Source organism: Aspergillus undulatus (assembly GCF_047715775.1).
Source record: "Aspergillus undulatus strain CBS 261.88 unplaced genomic scaffold BDV17scaffold_10, whole genome shotgun sequence".
NCBI classification, from domain to species: domain Eukaryota; kingdom Fungi; phylum Ascomycota; class Eurotiomycetes; order Eurotiales; family Aspergillaceae; genus Aspergillus; species Aspergillus undulatus.
In genome coordinates this window covers 623,468-644,431 of record NW_027396614.1, presented here as the reverse complement: position 1 = coordinate 644,431, position 20,964 = coordinate 623,468, and the positions used below count along the sequence as shown (strand labels likewise).

Below are 20,964 nucleotides of genomic sequence, written 5' to 3'. Positions count from 1 at the left end.
GCGGAGAACTCTAGCCGCTTTGGACCATGGCCGTGGAGATGCCTTTCTGCTTTTTCTTTCTTCGCCGAACTAAGACCTTTCGTACTCACGGAGATGTGGTCATGCTGAATCTGTCGCCCTCTTCGCAGCGCAGATAGCAACAAATTCTGCAAGGGAAGGGAAATGCAGCCAATCAATAATTACTCATGTCAGCATCAAGGGGTTGATAGAATTGGGGCTGGATGAAGATGTGGGCGCTTACGGAAACATATATAAAACGGCAGAGGCCCTCCAAAGAGCCAACGAAGAATAAAGATCAACATTAACATCGAGATCATCCCACGAAATCGCAAAGATGAGGTTCAGAGCCATTCTCGCAGTGCTGGGATTCCTGCCTCAGCTTCTTCAAGCTGCTCCTGGTGCAGTGACCAACCATGCCAGGCAGTCGGGCAGCGATCGACTTGTGTTTGCGCACTTCATGGTAATCCCAACGTCCCCTGGCACGGCGTACCTAGATGCTAAGAGCAATGTATAGATCGGAATTGTCAGCAATCGCTATACGGCAGCCGACTATGACGACGACATGCAACGCGCCAAATCTTTGGGAATCGATGCTTTTGCCCTGAACATCGGTGTCGACCCGTACACTGATCAGCAACTCCAGCTAGCCTACCAATCTGCCGCCAACAACGACATGAAAGTGTTCATATCCTTCGACTTCAACTGGTGGAATACTGGCCAAGGAACCCAAGTCGGGCAAAAGATCGCTCAATACGCAAGCCTCCCCGCGCAGCTCATGGTCGACGGCAAGGTCTTCGTCTCGTCTTTCGCCGGTGACGGGCTTGATGTCAACGCGATGCGCCAGGCCGCTGGACAGCCTATCTTCTGGGCTCCAAACTATCATCCGGAATACGGTACCAACATGAATGATGTCGACGGCCTGCTCAATTGGATGGCGTGGCCGAACGACGGTAACAACAAGGCGCCGCGACCTGGAGCCAGTGTTTCTGTTGAAGAGGGTGACGATATGTATATTCGGGCTCTGAATGGAAAGGATTATATTGCCCGTCAGTGAAATCATTGCATTCTTTTTCTGAATATCTTCTCTAACTATTGCAGCCGCCTCTCCGTGGTTCTTCACCCACTTTGGTCCTGAAGTCCCCTATAGCAAGAACTGGGTATTCCCAGGTGATCTTCTGTGGTATGATCGCTGGCAACAGCTGTTGACAATGGGGCCTCGCTTCATTGAGATTGTGACATGGAATGACTATGGCGAGTCACACTACATCGGTCCGCTTAGCTCACCACATACCGACGATGGAGCGTCTAAATGGGTCAACGACATGTAAGCCTCAACATATCATTAGATTCGTTCCGTTACCACAATCGATGCTAACGATACCAGGCCCCACGACGGCTGGATGGACATGTCCAAACCCTTCATCGCAGCCTACAAGGACGGAGCCACCTCGGTCGATAACTACATCACCGAAGATCTACTTGTCTACTGGTACCGCCCTGCGCCGCGAGACGTGAACTGCGATGCGACAGACACTTGCATGGTCCCAGCCAACAACGGCAGTGGAAACTACTTCTACGGCCGTCCCAATGGCTGGGAGACGATGGAGGACGCGGTATTTGTGGTAACTACCCTGACGGAGCCCGCTACAGTAACAGTCAACTCTGGGGGTAATGTCGAGGTCTTTGATGCGCCAGCTGGGGCGAGTGCCTTCAAGGTCCCAATGGGCATTGGATCTCAGGCATTCTCCCTGAGTCGCAATGGCGAGGTCTTCCGGTCAGACATAAGTCTGCTGCCAATCATTGATGGGTGCGTTTGTGGACTGTATAACTTCAATCCTTATGGTAAGCGCTGCTGCAATTTTATATGAACCTCCTTCATATCTAACCCTGACCCAGTGGGAAGCCTACCGCCGGCCCCAATTGACTCCCTTCAGAGCGCCGGTCTCTACAGTCTGACAATGGGTCTACACGTCTCAACCTGCGCGCCAACCCCGTCCCTGGGCAAGACAACCCCCACGCCCCCTCCTGGCTGGGGTGCTGCTCCCACAACTACGCGAACCTCCTCATCTACACGCACAACCAGCGGTGCATCAACAACAAGGACCTCGACGAGTTCTACACGCACTACCACAACCACTCGAACCACCACACGAACAACAACCACGACGCGCCCAACAACAACAACCAGGGTCCCAACCAATCCCACCACCGGCCCCGGCCCCGGTCAAGTCTGCGTCGCAGGTACCGGACCAGGAAACTATCTCGGACTGTGCGATTTCTCCTGCCACTTCGGTTACTGCCCTCCCGGCCCTTGCACTTGTACTCAATATGGTGCGCCCGTGCCCACTCCGCCGTCTACGGGTGTGAGGGGTGTGCCTCTGGCCGGGTTGGATGATTCTTACCTGGGGCTTTGTAGTTTCTCTTGTGACCATGGGTATTGTCCTCCTACTGCTTGTCGGGTGGTTTAGTGAGATTATGGGTTTGTTTTCGTTGGTGGATCTGTGGCTTGATTCTGCTTGCTGTTAGGAAGGCTATTGAGTGTGTTTATGACAATGAAGGCCCCGAACACGCGAAGGGCCCTCGTGATTGTATTTGTTGCAGGTCCATGCGGTGAATTTGTCTCCAGTGCATGACTAGAAGACGATACTCTTACCTCGAAAACTTTAATCGTTAAATATGAATTGGAGATCCAGAACATTCTGGAGAAAACGATAGGACCATGTATATCGACTACAGCTGACTGCGACCCCTTCCCGCCCCTACATCTGTCAACCACACCTCAGCCTGAGAGATAACCACCCTCCCATCAAGTGCAACCTGCCGATAAACAATCCTCTCCCCATGATCCTCTCTCCACATCTCCGTCCGAATAATCTCCCCTGGAAAAACCGGCTTGCTTAATCCCAACCTCACACTCTTAAACCTCGCTGGATCTCCATTCACAAATTGATCAAGGACGTGCCGCGCCCCAATCCCAATCGTACAAGTCCCCGAAAGAATCGGACCCGGAAACCCAGCAGCCTTCCCATGATCGGGATCAATATGCATTGGATTCAACTCACCCGTTGCAGCGCGGTAGAGGGCGCCTTGTTCAGGTGTTGTTTGGTGGGTGGCGATTGTGTCGGGGGGTCTCCTGGGCAGGGGGGTGCTTGCTCGCGTCTTCGATGGTGAGGCTTTTGACGCGCCATGGCCTGGCATTCTCATAAAGAAAGAAGTCCACTCGTTATAACATATCTCAGTGCTCGTCTTCGCATCTTTTGTCGTGATACCGACAATAACAGCAACGCCAGACCGCCAATCTACGACATCGATAATCCTCGCTTCTGAGAGAAGAGTCCCTTCAGTGGGAAGCGGTCGCAATAGTTCAAGGTAATGCTCTGCATGGACATGTGGATGTTTCTCTGGCTGGTATAGAGGTAGCAAATTGGGCAGGTCGCGAGTCAATTCCCCCATAATGTTGATAACAGCTAGCGATGTGAATGTTGGCAGGGCGTGGAACTCGGGGTGCTCTTCCCAGCAGCGTCTCAAATCTTGACCATTTGTGCCAATGGCCAGGTTATAGCTGATTATGCTTCTGGCGTCGTAGGTCACCGATGAGGTCCAGCGGCGCTGTTTGCTCAGGGTTAGATCCATGTCGGCACACTAGGTGTGAAGTAGGGAATTCAGCCAGAGGGTGGATACAGGTGTCTATGAGGCTGGGGAAGGACGAAAAGAAGAATAAATATAAGGAAATCCAAGCTTGTCATTTAACTAAGTAGGAAAGGATCAAGACTGCGGGGTTGTCAATTTGCCGCGAGCCGAGGAGCGAAGCCCGCGTGCAGCCCTAACCCCTGGTCCCCGTCTGTACGATCGTGTCAAGTTAACAGTGATAACATATGCTGCTCAGAGAATAGCCCAGAGCGAGCATATGACTGTCAAGACGATGAAGTCTACTTTGTAGGTTCGAGGGCAGTCGCATTTGGTGCTGCCTTCGGAAGACATCCTGAACGATTGAGGTCATGGACACACAGTTAACGGTGATGGGATGGGAGCGTTGAGATTGGAGATCGAACAACGCAGGGCCTTGGGAAAAGACAGGTGCACGAGGAGTAGATTCGAGGAAATTTCGGGGTTCCTTATAGACTTCAGCGAGTCTTGCGACACATGGATCTATTGACGACATAAACTGCTTTCAAGTATCACCGGCGTAAATGCCCCTTTGTAACCATCGACAGGGATTGATGAATATCGCCATCCCAGACCCGGTGAATGAAAGTAACAAAGCATCGAGTAGGTCTATAGCAAGAACAATGCTTCAGCTGGACAAGGCATTCCTGGCTCTCTAAGACGTCAATGAAAATCTTTGATGTTCGGGCTGTCCTCCCGGTCTCCAGCCACAGGTGGAGTCTTAGGACGGTTGTCATTCTCAGTCGCAGGGGGATGCTCGACTTGGGGAAGACGCTTAGGACCTCAAACATGCCCTGGCTGGACTGTGACGGTATCCGACGGTACATCCTGCTGATCATTGGGATCCTGCGGCCGAGGAGCTGGAGCCTTAGCGGGGGTAGGTCTCGGTCTCTTCTTGAAGACACGGAACAAGCGGCTTCCGCGCGATTTCCAGCGGTCCCATCGCCGCCGACGCTTGAAGTGATCCCCAATGCAGGCATCCCGGCAATCCTCCAGACATGACAAGAAATCACCGCAGCTGCAACAACCACTACAGTCGCAACGTCCGACAGCCCAGAACAGAATGAGCAAACAGAAAAAAGTGAGCAAGCCACCGATGGTCATAATAACAATCAATGCAATGTTATGCCCCTTCGATGTTGATCCATTATTATCAGCCGTACGAATTGGGTGGTCTGGTGCTGCTGACATGGTGTTACAAATCGACAGTCACAATCATGATATTTGGAGCACAGCGGAGCAAAAAAGAGAAGCTGTCAGGCTGCTCTGGTGTATTTCCGAAATATGTGGAGTGGAGAAAAAGTTCCCGTATTAGGTAGCTGTGCTCTTTTTTATAGGCGCTGAAGAGAGGCACATGGCCAAAACCAGGTTGTAGTTCACACTGATTGCATCCTATTCACAGCAGAGGGATGACTTAAAATTTGATTAGGAAAATGGCCATTGTTGGTTTTGCTAAACAAAGCCATCAATCTAGGTCCATGCAAGTCAAAAGGAGTTCACAAGAACTGAAAGACACTATCATCGAATAAAGAATCCACCGCTTTCAGCTGCTTATAATACTCATTGTTGATCGAGCAATGAGCCCTAGCATCATTGCTTTTCCATGTTGTAAAGAAAGGCTTCGTATAGGATTAGGGATTGTAGAAGTGGCGGGAAGCCCTGGCTGCTGAGAAAATCGGTTACTCTCTCGTTGAGATACTTGAAGAAGTAGTTACTAAAGATATTACTGTGGCTATGGTTTTCTCACCAATTCATTGACTCCAGGTGGATGTGCAAATTGTCTGTGCTACCAAGTAGAAGCAACAGTGAACAGATCCAGAAGTAAATGAGCAAACCAAGAACAGAAAGCAAGTAGCAATAAAGAAACAGGTAATGCTCATGCATTACAACCATAGTCATCTCTGTCAAGGCACACTGAACTTGTTCCTAGCGGACTGCAACTGGTGCAGGGGCCTGTGGGAGATCCTCGACATCAACTTCTTTCGTCGGACCATTCTCATTCTTTTCGGCGGGGGCCTGGACTCGAGGTCTCGCGGACACGCGCAGGCTCAGGAGGAATAACCGCAGTTATTCCCACAGCAGGTTCTGATGCCTCACGATCTGCCTGACGCCGTTGCTGCTCTTCTCTTTCCCGCTGCCGCTGCTCAAGACGTTTAACACGGCGCGAAGAGAGACAGCAAAGTGCTACGAGACAGAAAATAGTGACACATAGCGATCCCATGACTATGCCGTATATATCATCTCCCGACAGCTTGTATCCTGAGCGCTTCAGGAGTTCTCCGGTCTCGGACTCGCAGGCTTCCAGGGGGATTAGCATGGTTGCGAGGCTGGTTCTAGCAAGAGTAGCAGGATCGATGGGTGGATGCATTTTCCTCGTCGCGGTGGATGATTTTATATTACTGACAAACACAGCTGCCTTTGATGGCATAATCAATGAGTCTTCGACGGTTCTCGAAAATAAAGAGAGTCAAAGGGCATTACTGCACTTGGTAGGTCTGAAATCTACTTAGACATCATCCCCTGGAATCGGCTGCGAATCATATGCTGCATTTTGTAGCTACTAGGGAGGCGAGGTCAGAGCCTGGTGGTGCCCCTCCTCAAGACGGGGAGTATGCACCCTGATGTTGAGAGCATACAATATAATACCCGGCAAGATCTCGATAAGGCGGATATTTTAAGGGCGCGTTAGGGGGCTTACTCTAGGAGAGCCATGCCCAAGGAAGGGGGGGGGGGGGAAGGTCGGGTGGAGAACGAGTACCACGATAAGGAAACGAGTCAGTCTCCCTGAGTTAAGATCGCACGCGTCTGTTTTCACATCAAGGTGAGACTGGCCCGTATCAGGGGTGAGTTGCATTCTTTAGGGCCTTGTAAGCCGCACGGCTCGCCCAGTGGGTGGACTAGACTTTGCTTCCATGATGCCCTTTTCGAAGAGGATACCATCTCCCATCAGTTTCCAGAGAGGCTATAGCCCCATCAAAAGGCACAATTGCAACTGTCCGGTCTTTAACGGCCTCCCGACCAGTATGAGCGACAAACAGACAGAATCAGAATGCACGCCCAAGAAACACGACCTGACCATACAAATCAGCTCATAGGTTCATTAGCAGCCCGCGGGGAAGGAAGGGCCCGCTCTAATAGGTCGCGGTACTATTATGTTATTTTCATCCAATAATAGAAGGCCGGTTAGGTAGCCCTTCGAAGACAGCTTGACCGGATGCCCCCCAAGTACATCCCTGTCAATGAGCTTGCTTACGTGTCGGCACATTCACCATCCAGATTAATTAGCTTCTCAAGCTCTCTACTCTTGCAGCTGGAGTATGTCGGCCGACGCCCAAGTCATTGTTCGGTTGTTTGCAAAGTAGCTTTGACACTATTGAAGAAGCCTCCTCAACTGCGACAAAGCCTTTATGATTATACGCAGAGTGATAACACAGTTCCTGTGTCCAAGTTGGACAGTATCAGATAGTGTAGGTATCCAGATTAGCGAGTGATAACTCTCGCACAGTCTTACCAAAGGTGCTGATATTCGCAAAAACAGAATCAGCAGTAGAGGCTCTTGCTGCCTTGATACGTAACTGGGCGAGTGATTGTATAAATCTCATATTTTTACCGCAATTTTGTCTCGTGAGCGGGCTCTGCATCAAGCGAGGCTGTGCTGCAAATTCACTCGACATTTGAACCGCTCGGCCGAGCAGCCGAAGGAAATTTCAGAGCAGCAAAGTCTACATCTGCAGCATATTCACTTGCTGCGTCTGGAGTTAAATCCAGGGTTTTGCACCATGAGCCTTTACTGGCAGGTCGGAGAATCCGAGGGCTTCCACGATTTCAAGCTCGAGGCGGGTGCGATCTGCGCTCACTGTACAAGGGCTGTCCTAACCCAAAAGCTCTATGAGAGGCTGATTTCGGGCGAAAAAAAGTCAAAACTTTCAGTTAATTTTTTCCTACGAAAAGCCCAGCTCCGATCTTTACACAGGTCTTTCCGAGAGGGGTGTCCGTGGTGCTTCGCTATAGCCTACGCCATCAGGTATGTCTCAGAGGACATTGTATTCGGCAATAATCTACGCAATAAGAAGGGTATAGGTCATGCCGAATGTGTTTCGATCACGAACCTTGCTTATTATTATCTGTGTATTTAAACCACCGTTTGCATCTAGATTGAGAAAACAGACCTTCATTCTTTGATATTATTAGTGGTTGATATCGAGTAATTTACACCTAGGCTGACGCTCATAGAATGGCCCGGGGTAAAAAGAGCAACTGTACGTACATCAATCACAGACGACTAATACCTACCTAAGGATCCACTTGTGGTACTCCGACCAGCAGCAAGCTGAAGCTGCCAGCATGTTCCGCCGCTAGATTATCTATTATTTAAAAACTCAAAATCTGGAAGTATTACAGCTATAAGCTATCATACCCTAATCTGCCTCCTTCTTTGGGCGAAAACCAGTTCGTCGTGGCATTTCCGCTACCGACGCCGGCAGCGATGGAAATCGCCTTGCGAAGCGAAGCCGCAGTGAAACCGGCCCACGACAGAATAATCCCAGGAGTATGCTTTCAGCTTTCCCGATTATGATCTTAACTAGGGTTGAGTCCAGTGTGGTGTCTGCAGCTTAGTAGTATAGGGCGTGCACATGAAGGGATGCTGACCGGCATGCAACAACAGGTCAACTACAGATATCACATATAGTCCAGTGAGCCCACACCTCATTTCCCGTATGTAGGCAGCTTTTCCATCCCTCTATGAGACATAAATTCAAACGCACGGTATCATCGTTTGTACCCAGACTTTACTCTCCTCCAAAATACGTCCCTCTTTTTATGCCTCATGCTTGGCTCGGCCTCTTCCTCATCAGGTGAGCGCCCAGTCCCAGTCCCAGTCCCCGTCTCTGACTCTGACTCATAACTCAAGTAAATAGCGTCAGAATCCGCAGCTCCAGCTCGCCGCATAACAAAGACCAGGCAATCAAGCATGCTGCGGAGACGGATCGGAAGCGATTGGATTTCTAGTTTCATCATGGCTAGCAATTCAGGGACCATCACGATGATTTTGTGTACACTTGACACTTTTCGAGAGAAAGCACTGAGCACTTCATTGATGTATAGCGCAATGAAAATGAAGAACGCTGCGACTGGGACAGTGAAGACCACTAGAATCAGGTACTTTTTCTTAGTTACAAGCACACTGCGGAGGGGCTGGGGGACAAGTAAGGAGAGGCAAGGGTTGAGTGGGACATACACAGCCATCGTACAATGTATGCAAGATCCATGTTATCCGGGTCTCCCTGTGCTCGCGGGAACTGCGCAACCGGCAGCGCGAAGAATGATGCCATGAACGAGGCCGGAAGAAAGAGGATAGTTACGACGGTAAAGACCATAATGGTGTTTCCTTGTCGGCCTGTTGCCTGGGCCTCGGATAAGCTGGCGTGGCGTTGGCGGAGGTCCATGAGACTGTTGATCTGTTCTGGGTTAGGTATTGCTTCACCTGTTTTTATCGGCGATTGGGGAATAGAGGGGGATGCGGGGGCATACGGAATCGTTCGTCCTCCTGGCCTGGTTTTCCATGGTGCTTATCTTGCCTAGATACCGTGCTCCCTCATCTAGGACGGCTGCGTGGGCGTCGCCTACGGGAGACAAAGGCACTTTCTCCGCCATGGATGAAAGCACGCCCTTCTGCTCTTCAAAGACCTGGCGCATCATACCGAGCTCCTCTTGGATGTCTTTGATTTCACGGAGCAGATGGAACTCTGTATTTAGCTGGTCATGGTGGCCTGGTTTGTTAAGTGTGCCGACAAAGCGCTCGTAGCAGTTGACTTCGTCATCAGCCTATGCATATTAGTCAGGCCAGACAGGCCAGGAGATGGGATAGTCTTACAATACAATTGATGGAGTTATTGAAGATATCCAGAACCTTAAAATCGTCGTCTAGATTCTTCATCGGATCAAAACATGTATTGGAACATTCTCGCACGATGCGCAGCACAAGCTTCATAGGGCCCTCTCTTTCTGACGTGCCAATTGGGTCTGCTTTGAGGCTGGTAATGATATTCTCGAAAACATCTGTCCTGTCAAAACGGTCCGGGTCATCCAGGCCGCATTCTCGGCGCTGTGGAAAACAGGACACTATCACGTCTGCAAAAAAGAGTTAGATAATGTGAGGATGCCCGATACAGCAAGACATACTATCCAGACGCCATAGCCAGAGCTGATCCACCATTAAAACGATCGGCTGCTTTTTGCCTAGTTTCCTGCCATGGCGAGCCACGACCTGGTCCTGATTCCGACGGGTTGTGTGGTCGAGCGTGTAATAAAAGTACTGGTCGAGGGTTCTCCGCGGGTGCAGAGGATGACTGCTCAATTCATTGCTGGCATAAGCGTCTAGGAGTTGAAGATCAACGTCATTGGCAGACATCATGCACTTTGCTAGAACCCCCCGGCGCCAAACAGGGTCTTGTATGTCGTCCCAATTGGCCCTTTGATTGTTGGCTAGAGTAGTATACATATCAATGGCCTCCTTTACCGTCTTCCACCGTTCGCTGGTGTATGTATTTGAGCTTTGATGGAGCTCCGGGCTTGGTTGTTCTGCTGCCAGTTGAGACAGGAAGCCACGCACCATTCGCGGGCCCATGTCAGCAATGAACTTGCAAAGGGAGAAGCTCTCCAGTATGTTCTGTTTCTCCTGTGTTTCCCAGTGGATATACGGCATCTGTCGGGAAGAGAGACCCTTTGTTAGCTCTACTACCAGCAGCAATGGCAATGGACCCGGCTTACAAATAGCACCATGGCTTCCTTGATCCTAGCTGGCAACTCGGGAATTTCACATCCGGGGCGCATAAACGATAGAAAGGATCTTGGGGAACCCCTGATATGGCGATCTGTCCACAACTCACGTCGCATGATCCTTTCCCGGACAACATCAGGGTTCGGTACGTCGTTTTCTTCAAGGACAAGTAGGAGCACAATCTGCAGTATGTTAGTAACTAAGTCAAAGCAGGAGTAGCTCTCCAGTTTGATCTGGTACCTCGGCCCACGCCATCTGTAAACAGTTCCAGGTTAGTGAGTGTCAACTGCGAGGGATCATGGAATACACCAACATTGTTCGCCGGAAGGTGGATCCAGGTACATGCGGATGCACCGTTACGTACATTGCCCGGTTCACTAAGGAGCTCCTCGACAGAGAGCCGCTTTACTGTTGGCTCGGATCCATCGAACTGCACATTCTGGGCAAGCAACTGCTCGTCCACAGAACCTGCGTTGAGACTTGAAGTCCTAGCCAGCCCTACATCGGCGAACGAGGCCGCCTGAAGAATGCGGACAACTTCCTTTGTTTTTATGTCCAGTGACTTCTCTCTCGTTGCAACCTGGATCGCCAGCTGTAGGGGCAACTCACCTGCATTGCTCTCCGCTCGCCAGTCCGCTCCACGTTTGAGCAAAGCCGTGACAATGCCAGGTTGCTTCGAGCGAGCCGCATAGTGGAGTGCAGTGAATCCACCAGAGGATCTTCTATTGATGTCGAAGCTATCGATATTTACCATGGTATAACTGATCGTATCCTGATCCCTTCCTTGGGCTTTCAACGAGTCAACCAACTTGTCACATAAGGACTTGGTGTACTCGAGCAATATGGAAACAAGATCCAGGTACCCCTTTGCGGCTGCCAGGTGTAGTGCGGTCCGCTGGTACTGTGCCTCCTGACAATCTGCTAGATATATGAGCCTCTGATCTGAGGAGGCTAATGACTCTGTCCCCAGTGCATCGTTAAGCCTGGCGTTAAACTCGACCTCCAGGATCCGGTCGAGGATCAAAATCGCGCACTGGGTCGAGTTGTAATAGACAGCCCAGTGCAGGGGCGTCTGTCCGTTTTCTGTCTCTGCTGCGATGTGCCAGTCTTCCTTGGGCACCTGAGAAAGGTATTCAGTCATGTCGTACTGTGCAAGGATATGCCAAATGGTCACGCCTGCCCCGTATATCTGCGATCCGCGCCAGTGATTATGGAGATGACACCACATTGAGAGCAGGCTGGGCCGTATGTGATGGTCGGGACTATCATCTAACTGTCGAAACAGATCTTTAAGTTCCTCCATCTTCTGGATTTGACTGGCGTGGGTCATTAGATACTGCACCGTATAAGTGATGAACGGATCTGCCGGCGCGAACTCCGTTGTAGTCTCGACAGACGGCATTTCGTCACCCTCTAGTGGAAGTGCCGGGCCTCGTCTGTATTCACTATATCGATCCGTCCAAGTTGTCTGATATTTGAGAGAATATCCTTTAAGCGCTACAAGGCCTGCTTTGAGAAAGCGCAGATGTAATGCCTCCCGAGAGAAGGGATCCACCACTCCAGGTCGCAAAAAGCGCTCCATCGCACGACGGCACCGGTAAGACCTTAGATAGGTCGCGAACGACTTCTGGGTAAGGACAACTCGACATGTGTCTGGATTGTCTGAATTCCAGCCATCCACCCGCAACAGACCCTTTGTGCATGTTATCAATTGGGAGTTATACAACTCGGGGTTGTCAGGAGGGGGGTTAGCTCTATCCCACGGAAAGTCGGACACGGAGCTAAATTCGCTGGGGCTCAGATATCTCTCGGCAGTGTCCACGAGCTCTATCAAGCCTACTGCTCGCGGCTCCAGCTGAGAGAGAATTGATTCCCACATATCCCCGACAACGGATGGGATAGGCGGGATGGTTAGACCGTCACCCTCAGTGCGGGGGCGGCGAAGCTCCTTCCCAAGAGCATCCGCGTAGGCAAAGGCAGCCCGGAATCCGCTCCCGACTCGATCAAGTATAAGGTCCCTGGTTTTTGGATGAACGTCCTTTGTCCAATGGCTGAAGGCTCTCTGAATATCTGGAATATTGTTGTCATCCATGCGCACTTCGAAGTACCCGGCGGCGCCGTGGTTTAGCATCGAGGATGTCATCGCCGGATAGTCTCGTCTCGTGTAGCATATATGCAGGGACACATCTTCCTCGCAGGCCTTCTGCATCACCTGGCTCAAGAATTCCAGCAACCACTGCGTCCCACCGGCCACCTCCTGGTCGGCAAGCATTATATCAAGGCTGTCAATAAGCCAGAAGATGGGCTTCGTCCTCGCAACACGTATCACAACCTCTATGAGCGCCCCGCGATTATCTACACTCAGCGTCAGGGGATCCTCTCGGTGAAGCCTGAGCAGGTGGCCCGTACGCGGCGAAGCGACCAGCAGAGAGGCCACTCCAGGGGGTAGCAGTGGGCTGGCAAGCAGAATATTGACAAGCAACGAGTCCAGTAGGCCCGTCACCGAGTCCCCGCTCGATCCACGCAATTTTGAGTAGTACATGATTAGTGGGCTCCCGCTTGCGGTGGTAGTTAGCAGTTTTTTCTCCGCAGACGCAGATGGCCAGACGGTTCCCTTGATGAGCCCAACTGCGCCAATCCAAGAGAGTAGACACGATTTTCCAGAACCAGGGGAGCCAGTGACGCAGAGGAAGCCTCTCTCGGATGTGATCCATTCTCGATAAATTGGATCAGTCGCGATCCACTCACATGTGCCGTCAAAGTGGGTGAAGGGCGTGTCAGTCGGGTCGTCGTGAATTGACTCCGCTTGTTTAATGTCGGCCCATATCATCGCGTCTTCCCGGCGGCTGGCATCTGGTATTATCAAGTCCGACGGGTCGTCCCTGCTTGATGTGACCCGCCAGCTTGCGCTTGCCCTGGCACGAACCCTTCCTTCGTCCTCCGCGCCAGCTGTAGCGACGCTTTCTCCGATATAGGCCGACGACAAAACCCGCCTTGATCCAACCCGAAAGCTTGTCTCAAGTCGTGTATCCATAGTGGTTAAAGTCTCGACTGTCCAGAATGTGAATGCTGACATGGCCGTCCAGGCGGTGATATTAAGCCCCTCATTTCGTGTGGCTGGCTGACACCAACATATCGGGTAGCCGGGGTGTGCCTGCAAGCCTGAGTTGCAGTTCACGCCATTGGATAACCTCAGTCCAATTATATTAGCATCTCCAGGGGACTTTTAGGCCCCCTCGACCCCTTGATGGCAGTGTAGGATTCTGTCGGACCTGGCCACGAGCGTATCGACTTGTACTCAACCACTCGAATATGAAGGTCTGATTCTCCCAGTCTAGCGGTGAAACTGGTCTGAATACATGAAAGCTAACTAACTAGAAGAGGAAATAAAACGATATAAGGAATGACGGAGACAACGCTGACTAATGGTGAATATAGCGTTGAAGCTGACTCTTAGCGGTATTTTCAGGTCGACAGATTCAAACAACAGATATAAATGTCGGCATTGACCGTATACTGGGACAAGCCTAGTAATTTGGGGTACGAAAAATATGGGCTGATGTCGTTATTTGCACATGCGCCTTAGGTACCCAAGTTCATGTCTGGCAGGGTGCTTGCAACACGGAAATGAACCCCATAATGCATTCCACCGCGTGGCCATACGTGCATTGCGGGACCGTCAACCCGATGGTTCAGCATCTCATGTTTTTACTTTCAGTCTGGATAACGCCTTTTAAAATGCCCCTATCGGTAAGGAAAGGACAAGAGTAGCACCGCTAACCAGACTTACTATAGCACTTGACCCGTACATACTTGGCTCATGAATCAATTCTCGCGCTCCTACCTCGTATCTTAGTCTATTCACTGCGCAACGCCCTCGTAAACCTTGAGGCCAGCCATCTTCATCCTCTCATCCTCCTCCTCTTTCATCCTATTAAACGCCTTCATCCGCTCGGGCACAATCCTCTCCCTCTCAGTTGTAATCTTCCACCCACTCAGCCTATCCTTACCCAGCGCACGCAGAGTCTTCTGCTCAACAAGACTGTACTGACTCGGATCACTGCGGTCAAAGTTGAACGGCTGTTTGAGGCCAATGGGCGGGTTGGTGATGATGCGGGGGGTACGCAGGCTGTTTCGCGAGGCAGAGTGTAGCATGAGTGGGTGCATAAGGACGACATCACCGATGTTGCCGGTCATTTCACGAAAGTCGCTACATTGGCGGATGAGCGAGGAGTAGAATTCGTGACCGACGTACGGCGGCTCTTGGCCGCGGGGGGTCATCATGGGGAAGACGCCGTCGGGGTGGTCGTACTGGAGACGTTGTCAGAAGAGGAAGAGAATACAGCTTTTAGGGGGGATGAAGGGATCGACCAGCCGGCAGCAGACATGCGTTCCCTTGCCAAAGGCCAAATACTCGTACTCACTAAATGCTTCGCAATCAAGGGCATCGCCTCAGGGCAAATCATCGTCCCGCCACCATGTTCGTGAATATCGGAGAACAACGGAATGACCAACAAAGCCTGTTCCGGCGAGTCCAGATAATGCACGAAAAAGTCCCCATCGACATGCCAATTATCGAGATCTTTGGGATCCGGCCATCGACCCTCCCATTCCTCCGTTCCGAGATTGACAATCAAGCTATCACCCCAATTGACGAACTCCTTGGAGATCCGGTCTTGGCCCCCACACAGCTCGCAGATGGCAGCCCAGGCTTTGGGGGCGAAAGTGCGGACGGATTCCTCCCGGTGCCGGGGCATGTTGATTCTCTCTTTCGCCCAGGTGGATTTGTCGGTTGGGGAGTAGCCTAGGCGAATCCAGACGTCGCGCGTCCATGCTTCTGCTTTTTGCGGGGTGAAGCAGTTGGGGATACGGACGTAGCCATGCTGCAGGAAGTGGTCTTTTTGCTCTGCGGTGAGTGCGTATGCGGTATTTTCGAACCCATTTAGTTCTTTTGCCATTATTTAGGTGGTATCGGGATTTGTCTGATTATCATATGGCGATTGTTATGAAGGAAATCGACGAGTATTTGTAAGGTGGTGGGTACGCCGCGCTCATGCACGGCTGACAGTTCGTATAGGCTAATTTCGGCAGCTCCCCGCCTCCTCCTTAGCTAAAGGGGCTGTCTGGCTCTGGGCCTTTAGTATACCAGCATGACATAGGGCGCAGGTTTTCTACCTGACTCCGAAGTAGTCATCAAGAACAGGCTGGGGTAATTAAATAGAAGTAAGCACAAGTAGAGAGCCAAGCTTTCGAAGCTCTGGTAGCAAGGACTCCACCTAGGGCAAGCGTCATCACCAACCGTGATTTTAATCAGGCGTGGCTCTCCTTATGCACAGCCAGACCGATTTTTTGTCGGCTTGCACCCCTCATGGAACAAAATTGACTCTGTTGAGTTAAAAGGATGGGTCCCCTGTTGGGTTTCTTAGTCATTACGACCCAGATTGGAAAGTTATCCCACTTCAGCATCTCAGCAAGATTACACACCCGAGCTTTCTAGCTTTCAACGAAGTATTCGTCTCCAAGGGAAATATTTACTTTCTATATGAAGAGTGGGGCGTTACGTTGGATCAGGTTCGGAAGATATCTACGGTTTTTTCGGCTTGGCGAGGTAGAAGTCGCTGTTATTTGCACAAAAAAGTGATTATCTCCCAAAACGCATGTCTAAAATGGCTCTAGGCTTATTTTGGTAGATTCTACAAGGTCTACTGTACATTCACAAAGATTTAAACATCTTCTATGGCAGCCTCAAGTGCTCCGACGTTAATATCACGCGTGAAGGCGATGTTAGAATTGGTAATAGTCCTTGACCCAAGCACATGATCTTCAAAGTTAACAAATCAAGTGGGCATTGGACAAATGTTGTTTCAGAAGCCTGGTCTTCTAGGGAAGAATAAGGATATTCAGGGTGTCTGTAACATGGCTCGTCTACGCCTGTTTGATTATTAGCGGAGGACCTCATAGACGTTCCTCCAACCACAACAGCTGAAGCACTTCTTGAGGTAAGAGTAGTTTGCAAGAGTAGCGAATTTTGCTAATCCGTGATCCTTATAGTATCCGTTCCTTCAAATAAGCGCGCCATCATGGTGCCTCAGACCTGTGCCGATGCTATATCCAATTGCTCAAGAAAAAAAAGGCCCTTTGATCTGGCCTTGTAAAGCGGAAGATACCAGATGAGAAAGTCACTTTACATAGCCAGGAATATATCTGCGCTGCTAAAATCTGATCATATATTCTGTAACGCCGAAGGCGGTTGCATTCAAGTCTATAAAGAGTGGGCTTGAAATAAACCCGTTTGAAGCCTGCATCCCTATTCCCTATTCCTCGAGCGGCTTAATCGCCACTATCGAATTAATGTGTGGGTATAAATATGGAGCCAGCCCACCATTCTCTCCTGCTTTTTCCCTAAGCCCGAAACCAATCTCGCAATGGAACCGTTCGCAGTGTCAGACGCTCCCAACAAGTCCTCAACTCCAACCAGAAGCGACACCATACCTATCAAAACGCAGTATATGCAGGTGCTTCTTGATCTGGACTATATACCCTGGTATTATAACATAGCTCCGAGCACAGCAAACTGGGTGCTTCTTGCTGGATACTCAATTATAACAGGGACTTTTCCTTCGCTACAGAAATCAGATTCCTTGGACGAAAGTTTAAGCGCAAGTGAAACTGGTCATGCTATTATTCCTACTGTTCAGAACCCAACGGTGCTTGTTATTGCATGCTTCTTTCTGGTGGTGGGAGCGGCCTGTATGACTTGGCTCTTTTGGAGGCGATGTGACAATTATATCGGGCTTATCAACCGACTTTTCGTGTAAGTCAAGCTGGCCTTGGATGAAATCTATACTGTTTAGCTAACAATACTGAATAGACCAACGTGTCTTAATAGGCTAGCGGGGTTGCTGACAACTATTGTTAATATATATACTGCAAAAAGTGGTGATTAGTCTATCATGGCGGTCTTGATCACAAACATGGTAACTGGGCTTGCTGTATGGGCATGCGACACGGATGAGCGTTTCTATTGCTATTACTATTTGCCGTGATTCAACATCATTGCTCTTTATCTCTAATTGATCTCTGAATTGAGATGCATTACTATTACTTTGGGTTAGGATACAGTAGTCATTCCTGACTTTGCCTACTACAAAGCAACTTAAATTCTTATAAACAGAGTATATTGCCTTTTATTAGTTAATTTATAGACAGAGCTACATCTACAAGCTTTAATTAGCTAATTTACTAAGATAGATAGTTACTAATTAGGTGTCACGAGCCGCTGCTCATGTGCCACCAACACCTCAGGCATCTATGGCCACGGACCTTACTTCCATCCTCAAGCCTCACCTCTGCCTAATTGGGTAATGGAACTGAATCCCGCGGTGGCTTCCTCCGTCGGAACTGACTTCCACGGAGATCCCCTCCACCTCGACACCGAATCACCACCTATATAGCTCATCGCGAACCACCCCCCCTTGGGTCTTTAGCGATTCATTCCTGTATTCCTGTACTACCTGCAATCAAATACTGGTCTCCTATTGGTCAATTCAGAGTCTCCATTGACCTGGCGTCTCACTCAGTAGTCGCTAGAACCTCAGGTAATGACGGTGCCTTACATCTGGAGTAGGGTTTCCTGTTCATCTTTGATATTCTTCTGTTGATATTATTGAAGAGTTCTGCTAGAGGGGAGCTTTGGCTTGAATAGTACGAGTCATATAATATTAATAAACTCATCAAGTTCGTGATGCTCGGTAAATGGAAAGGGAAGATACCTAATAGTAATTATTCTTAATAGCTTTTCCATAAAAAGCTCTTGACTATAAAGTCTTTGAGGAGAATGCTAATACTGAATAAAAGTAATATCAGTATATTTATTAGATTATACATGCGTCCCATCCACTTCTCTCGCTTCACACCCTACTTCTTCTTCCGTTTCACTCTCTGCTCTGGTTCACGCCATTTTTTGCTCTTTTCATTAGTGCAGCAGGATGCTCCTCCCCCTCCTTACAATAACAGCCCTCGCGGTCTCACGCGCCTCTGCAGCAACAAACATATCGACGGCGCAATCCCGCGCAATCTCAGCCTCCAACACGCTGCAAACATGGTACAACCCAGTAACCGGGATCTGGAACACATGCGGCTGGTGGAACGGCGCAAACTGCATGACGACGCTCGCGAACCTCGCGGCCCTCGGTCTCGAGGACGACGATTCCTCTTCCTCGGTCAATGAGACCGCGAGAGATGTTTTCGCGAATACATTCGCCGCCGCGACGAACTCGAATCCGTATCCTGGTTTAGGCGGAGATGCGTATTATACGTCTGCAAATGGGACGGCGTATCACAGCCTCACCCAGGAGGAGGGGGTCCCGACTGGTGCAGCGAACGCCTCGTTGTGGCTGGATGGGTCGTACGACGATGATGCGTGGTGGGGGCTTGCGTGGATCGCCACGTATGATGTTACGGGGAACGAGGACTATTTGGATCTCGCGGAGGGGATCTTCTATCATTTGGTGAGTCAGTCCTCTTCTTGCGATTACTTAAGCTACGACTGACCTTGTCAATTAGAGCAACTCCTGGCCCTCAAAATGCAACGACGGCGGCATCGACTCCTCATCCACGCACGTGTACGTCGGCGCAATCGCAAACGAGCTCTTCCTCGCGCTTGCAGCGCAGCTATCCAATCGCGTTTCCTCCAAAGGGGACAGGGACTACTACCGTGACTGGGCGCAGCGGCAGTGGTCGTGGTTCAAGGACAGCGGGCTGATCAACGAGAACTACACGATCAACGACGGATTAACAAAGGACTGCAAGAACAACGCCGCGACAGTCTGGACGTATAACCAGGGGGTTATCCTGGGCGGGTTGGTCGAGCTGCACCGGGCGACGAATGGCTCGGCTTCGAACTCGATGTATCTCGAGGAGGCTGGAAAGATCGCACAGAGTGCGATTGCGGCCCTGGTTAACGGCGACGACGTCCTGCATGAGTCGTGCGAGCCAGATGGCTGCGGTGCGGCGGATCAGATGCAGTTCAAGGGGATTTTCATGCGGAATCTGAAGGTTCTGCAGGGCATTGCGCCGAATAATACCTATGCCAAGGTGATTAATGCGTCAGCGGATAGTCTCTGGGAGCATGATCGCACTGATGCGAATGGGTTTGGGGTTGATTGGTCGGGGCCTTTGGATGCGGCCAAGGTTGATGCTTCGACACAGAGCTCGGCGATGGATGCGTTGGTTGCGGCTATTTGGGAGTAGGAGAGGTTTGATAGGGTGTATGATACGATTCAATGTACATATTATGATAGATATAGATTGTCTGTTCTAGAATGATTCTTGGATATGTCATGATTTGATGATTGTTAGATGTAGTTAGCATCTTACGGGTCAATGTCAAACAAGAATATGATCCCCATTTATCCTATGCAGGAAGGGTGCCACCGTTACCCTGGAGTGTCTTTCTGCAGAGAAAAATGTAGCCTCGCATGTGAATATCCTAATGCAAACAGAGGTCCAATGGCCTGTATATTGAATAGAGCTAACAAATGGTGTACGCTATCTAGTTAGAGGAATTTGGTGATAACAAGGATGATAATATGGCATTTGTTTGTGGAGGCCGATTCTGATATTGGAACTACAGAACGGGTGGCAGTGGTGCCCATAGAGACGTGGCCTTTCTGCGACGAATTTGTGGACGGGAGTTCTCTTGGAGCCAATATCGTTAATCTCGGTAGATTGCAGGACAGTAGGAGGCTCCCGTGACAGCAAGGATAAGAATTGGCGTCTATAGTACCGCTTGGGCCATGGTCGATGGATAAAGGTCCTGAAAAATAAGCTGCAAGTCAGCTTGGTGGTAGGGACGAGTGGGCAAAAATCCTGAGATAAAAAATTGTTTCCGATACTCAGTATAATTACTGTGTTTCCCGCATTTTGATCTGCCATTTGGTTCGCTGGGCCTAGTCAATTGGATCTCAATAGATTTTGATGTCCGTGGTAGACTCAATCCGAGACTGACAGCCACCAATGCCCGGAAGTCTCATTACCGTACTTGCAACGCCGGCTGGTCTAGAATAGAGCCTGGTCCAACTCCACATTATGCAGGTCTGCCGGCATGGTATAGGTCCAGACATATTTCACGGTGGAGGGGATCTTGACCTAAGGCAGGTGGCGACCAGCCCAGATATCACTGTGGCCCTGTTTACGGTTCTTAAACCAGGCTTCGTGCTTAGCACTCAAGGGCCTCAGCGGCGGCGGCGGCGGCTGCAGATTCTTAAATTCAAAAGCACCCCTCGCACGCCATATCAGGTGCCAGGAAAAAGCAACCCATTTAGAGCTGCCGCCGCGCAGGAGTCGAGGTGTGAGATGTCCGATTATTCCTTTAGTACAGACTTCGAACAGCGCCGGTTATGCAGCTTAAACAGTCTTCGCCGATCTCGTGTTTATAAACCGCGCAATGTATCATACCTTGCGGATTCAAGGACGTAACATTGCAGCACCGCAATCAGGTCTCACTCCCCCGGTAG

At 50.2% G+C, this 20,964-nt stretch overlaps 5 protein-coding genes across 5 annotated transcripts; 2 read left to right on the top strand and 3 right to left on the bottom strand.

Annotated features, from left to right (window-relative positions):
- Positions 1-334: 334 nt before the first annotated feature.
- On the top strand, positions 335-2,468 carry BDV17DRAFT_297197 (glycoside hydrolase family 71 protein; the record flags this gene model as incomplete). The annotated part of the gene is made up of 5 exons (XM_073763455.1): positions 335-460; positions 515-1,046; positions 1,099-1,324; positions 1,385-1,842; positions 1,897-2,468. 5 exons carry the CDS (start codon positions 335-337, stop codon positions 2,466-2,468), a joined length of 1,914 nt encoding a protein of 637 aa, XP_073618316.1.
- Positions 2,469-2,730: 262 nt separating this feature from the next.
- BDV17DRAFT_289021 (HotDog domain-containing protein) lies at positions 2,731-3,633 on the bottom strand (the record flags this gene model as incomplete). Its single annotated transcript, XM_073761562.1, has 1 exon — positions 2,731-3,633. One exon carries the CDS (start codon positions 3,631-3,633, stop codon positions 2,731-2,733), a length of 903 nt encoding a protein of 300 aa, XP_073618315.1.
- A 4,506-nt stretch (positions 3,634-8,139) lies between these two features.
- On the bottom strand, positions 8,140-10,933 carry BDV17DRAFT_256876 (uncharacterized protein). The gene is made up of 10 exons (XM_073757134.1): positions 10,761-10,933; positions 10,688-10,702; positions 10,438-10,629; positions 9,850-10,372; positions 9,542-9,798; positions 9,199-9,492; positions 8,906-9,125; positions 8,586-8,816; positions 8,335-8,522; positions 8,140-8,217 (listed from the first exon to the last, which is right to left on the bottom strand). Exons 2-9 carry the CDS (start codon positions 10,700-10,702, stop codon positions 8,437-8,439), a joined length of 1,818 nt encoding a protein of 605 aa, XP_073618314.1. The 5' UTR covers positions 10,761-10,933; the 3' UTR covers positions 8,140-8,217; positions 8,335-8,436.
- A 3,375-nt stretch (positions 10,934-14,308) lies between these two features.
- BDV17DRAFT_297196 (uncharacterized protein) lies at positions 14,309-15,405 on the bottom strand (the record flags this gene model as incomplete). The annotated part of the gene is made up of 2 exons (XM_073763454.1): positions 14,309-14,758; positions 14,872-15,405. The coding sequence occupies 2 exons, from the start codon at positions 15,403-15,405 to the stop codon at positions 14,309-14,311; spliced, it is 984 nt and encodes a 327-aa protein (XP_073618313.1).
- Positions 15,406-18,435: 3,030 nt separating this feature from the next.
- Positions 18,436-19,699, top strand: BDV17DRAFT_289018 (putative glycosyl hydrolase; the record flags this gene model as incomplete). The annotated part of the gene is made up of 2 exons (XM_073761561.1): positions 18,436-18,957; positions 19,013-19,699. The coding sequence occupies 2 exons, from the start codon at positions 18,436-18,438 to the stop codon at positions 19,697-19,699; spliced, it is 1,209 nt and encodes a 402-aa protein (XP_073618312.1).
- Positions 19,700-20,964: the final 1,265 nt, after the last annotated feature.

Excerpts from the sequence above, each read along its gene's own strand:
- BDV17DRAFT_256876 (XM_073757134.1), bottom strand. Across the intron at positions 9,799-9,849 it reads CTGGCTATGGCGTCTGGATA|ACGTGATAGTGTCCTGTTTT; the intron begins GTATGTCTTGCT and ends TCTTTTTTGCAG. Across the intron at positions 8,817-8,905 it reads ATACATTGTACGATGGCTGT|TGGTCTTCACTGTCCCAGTC; the intron begins GTATGTCCCACT and ends ACCTGATTCTAG.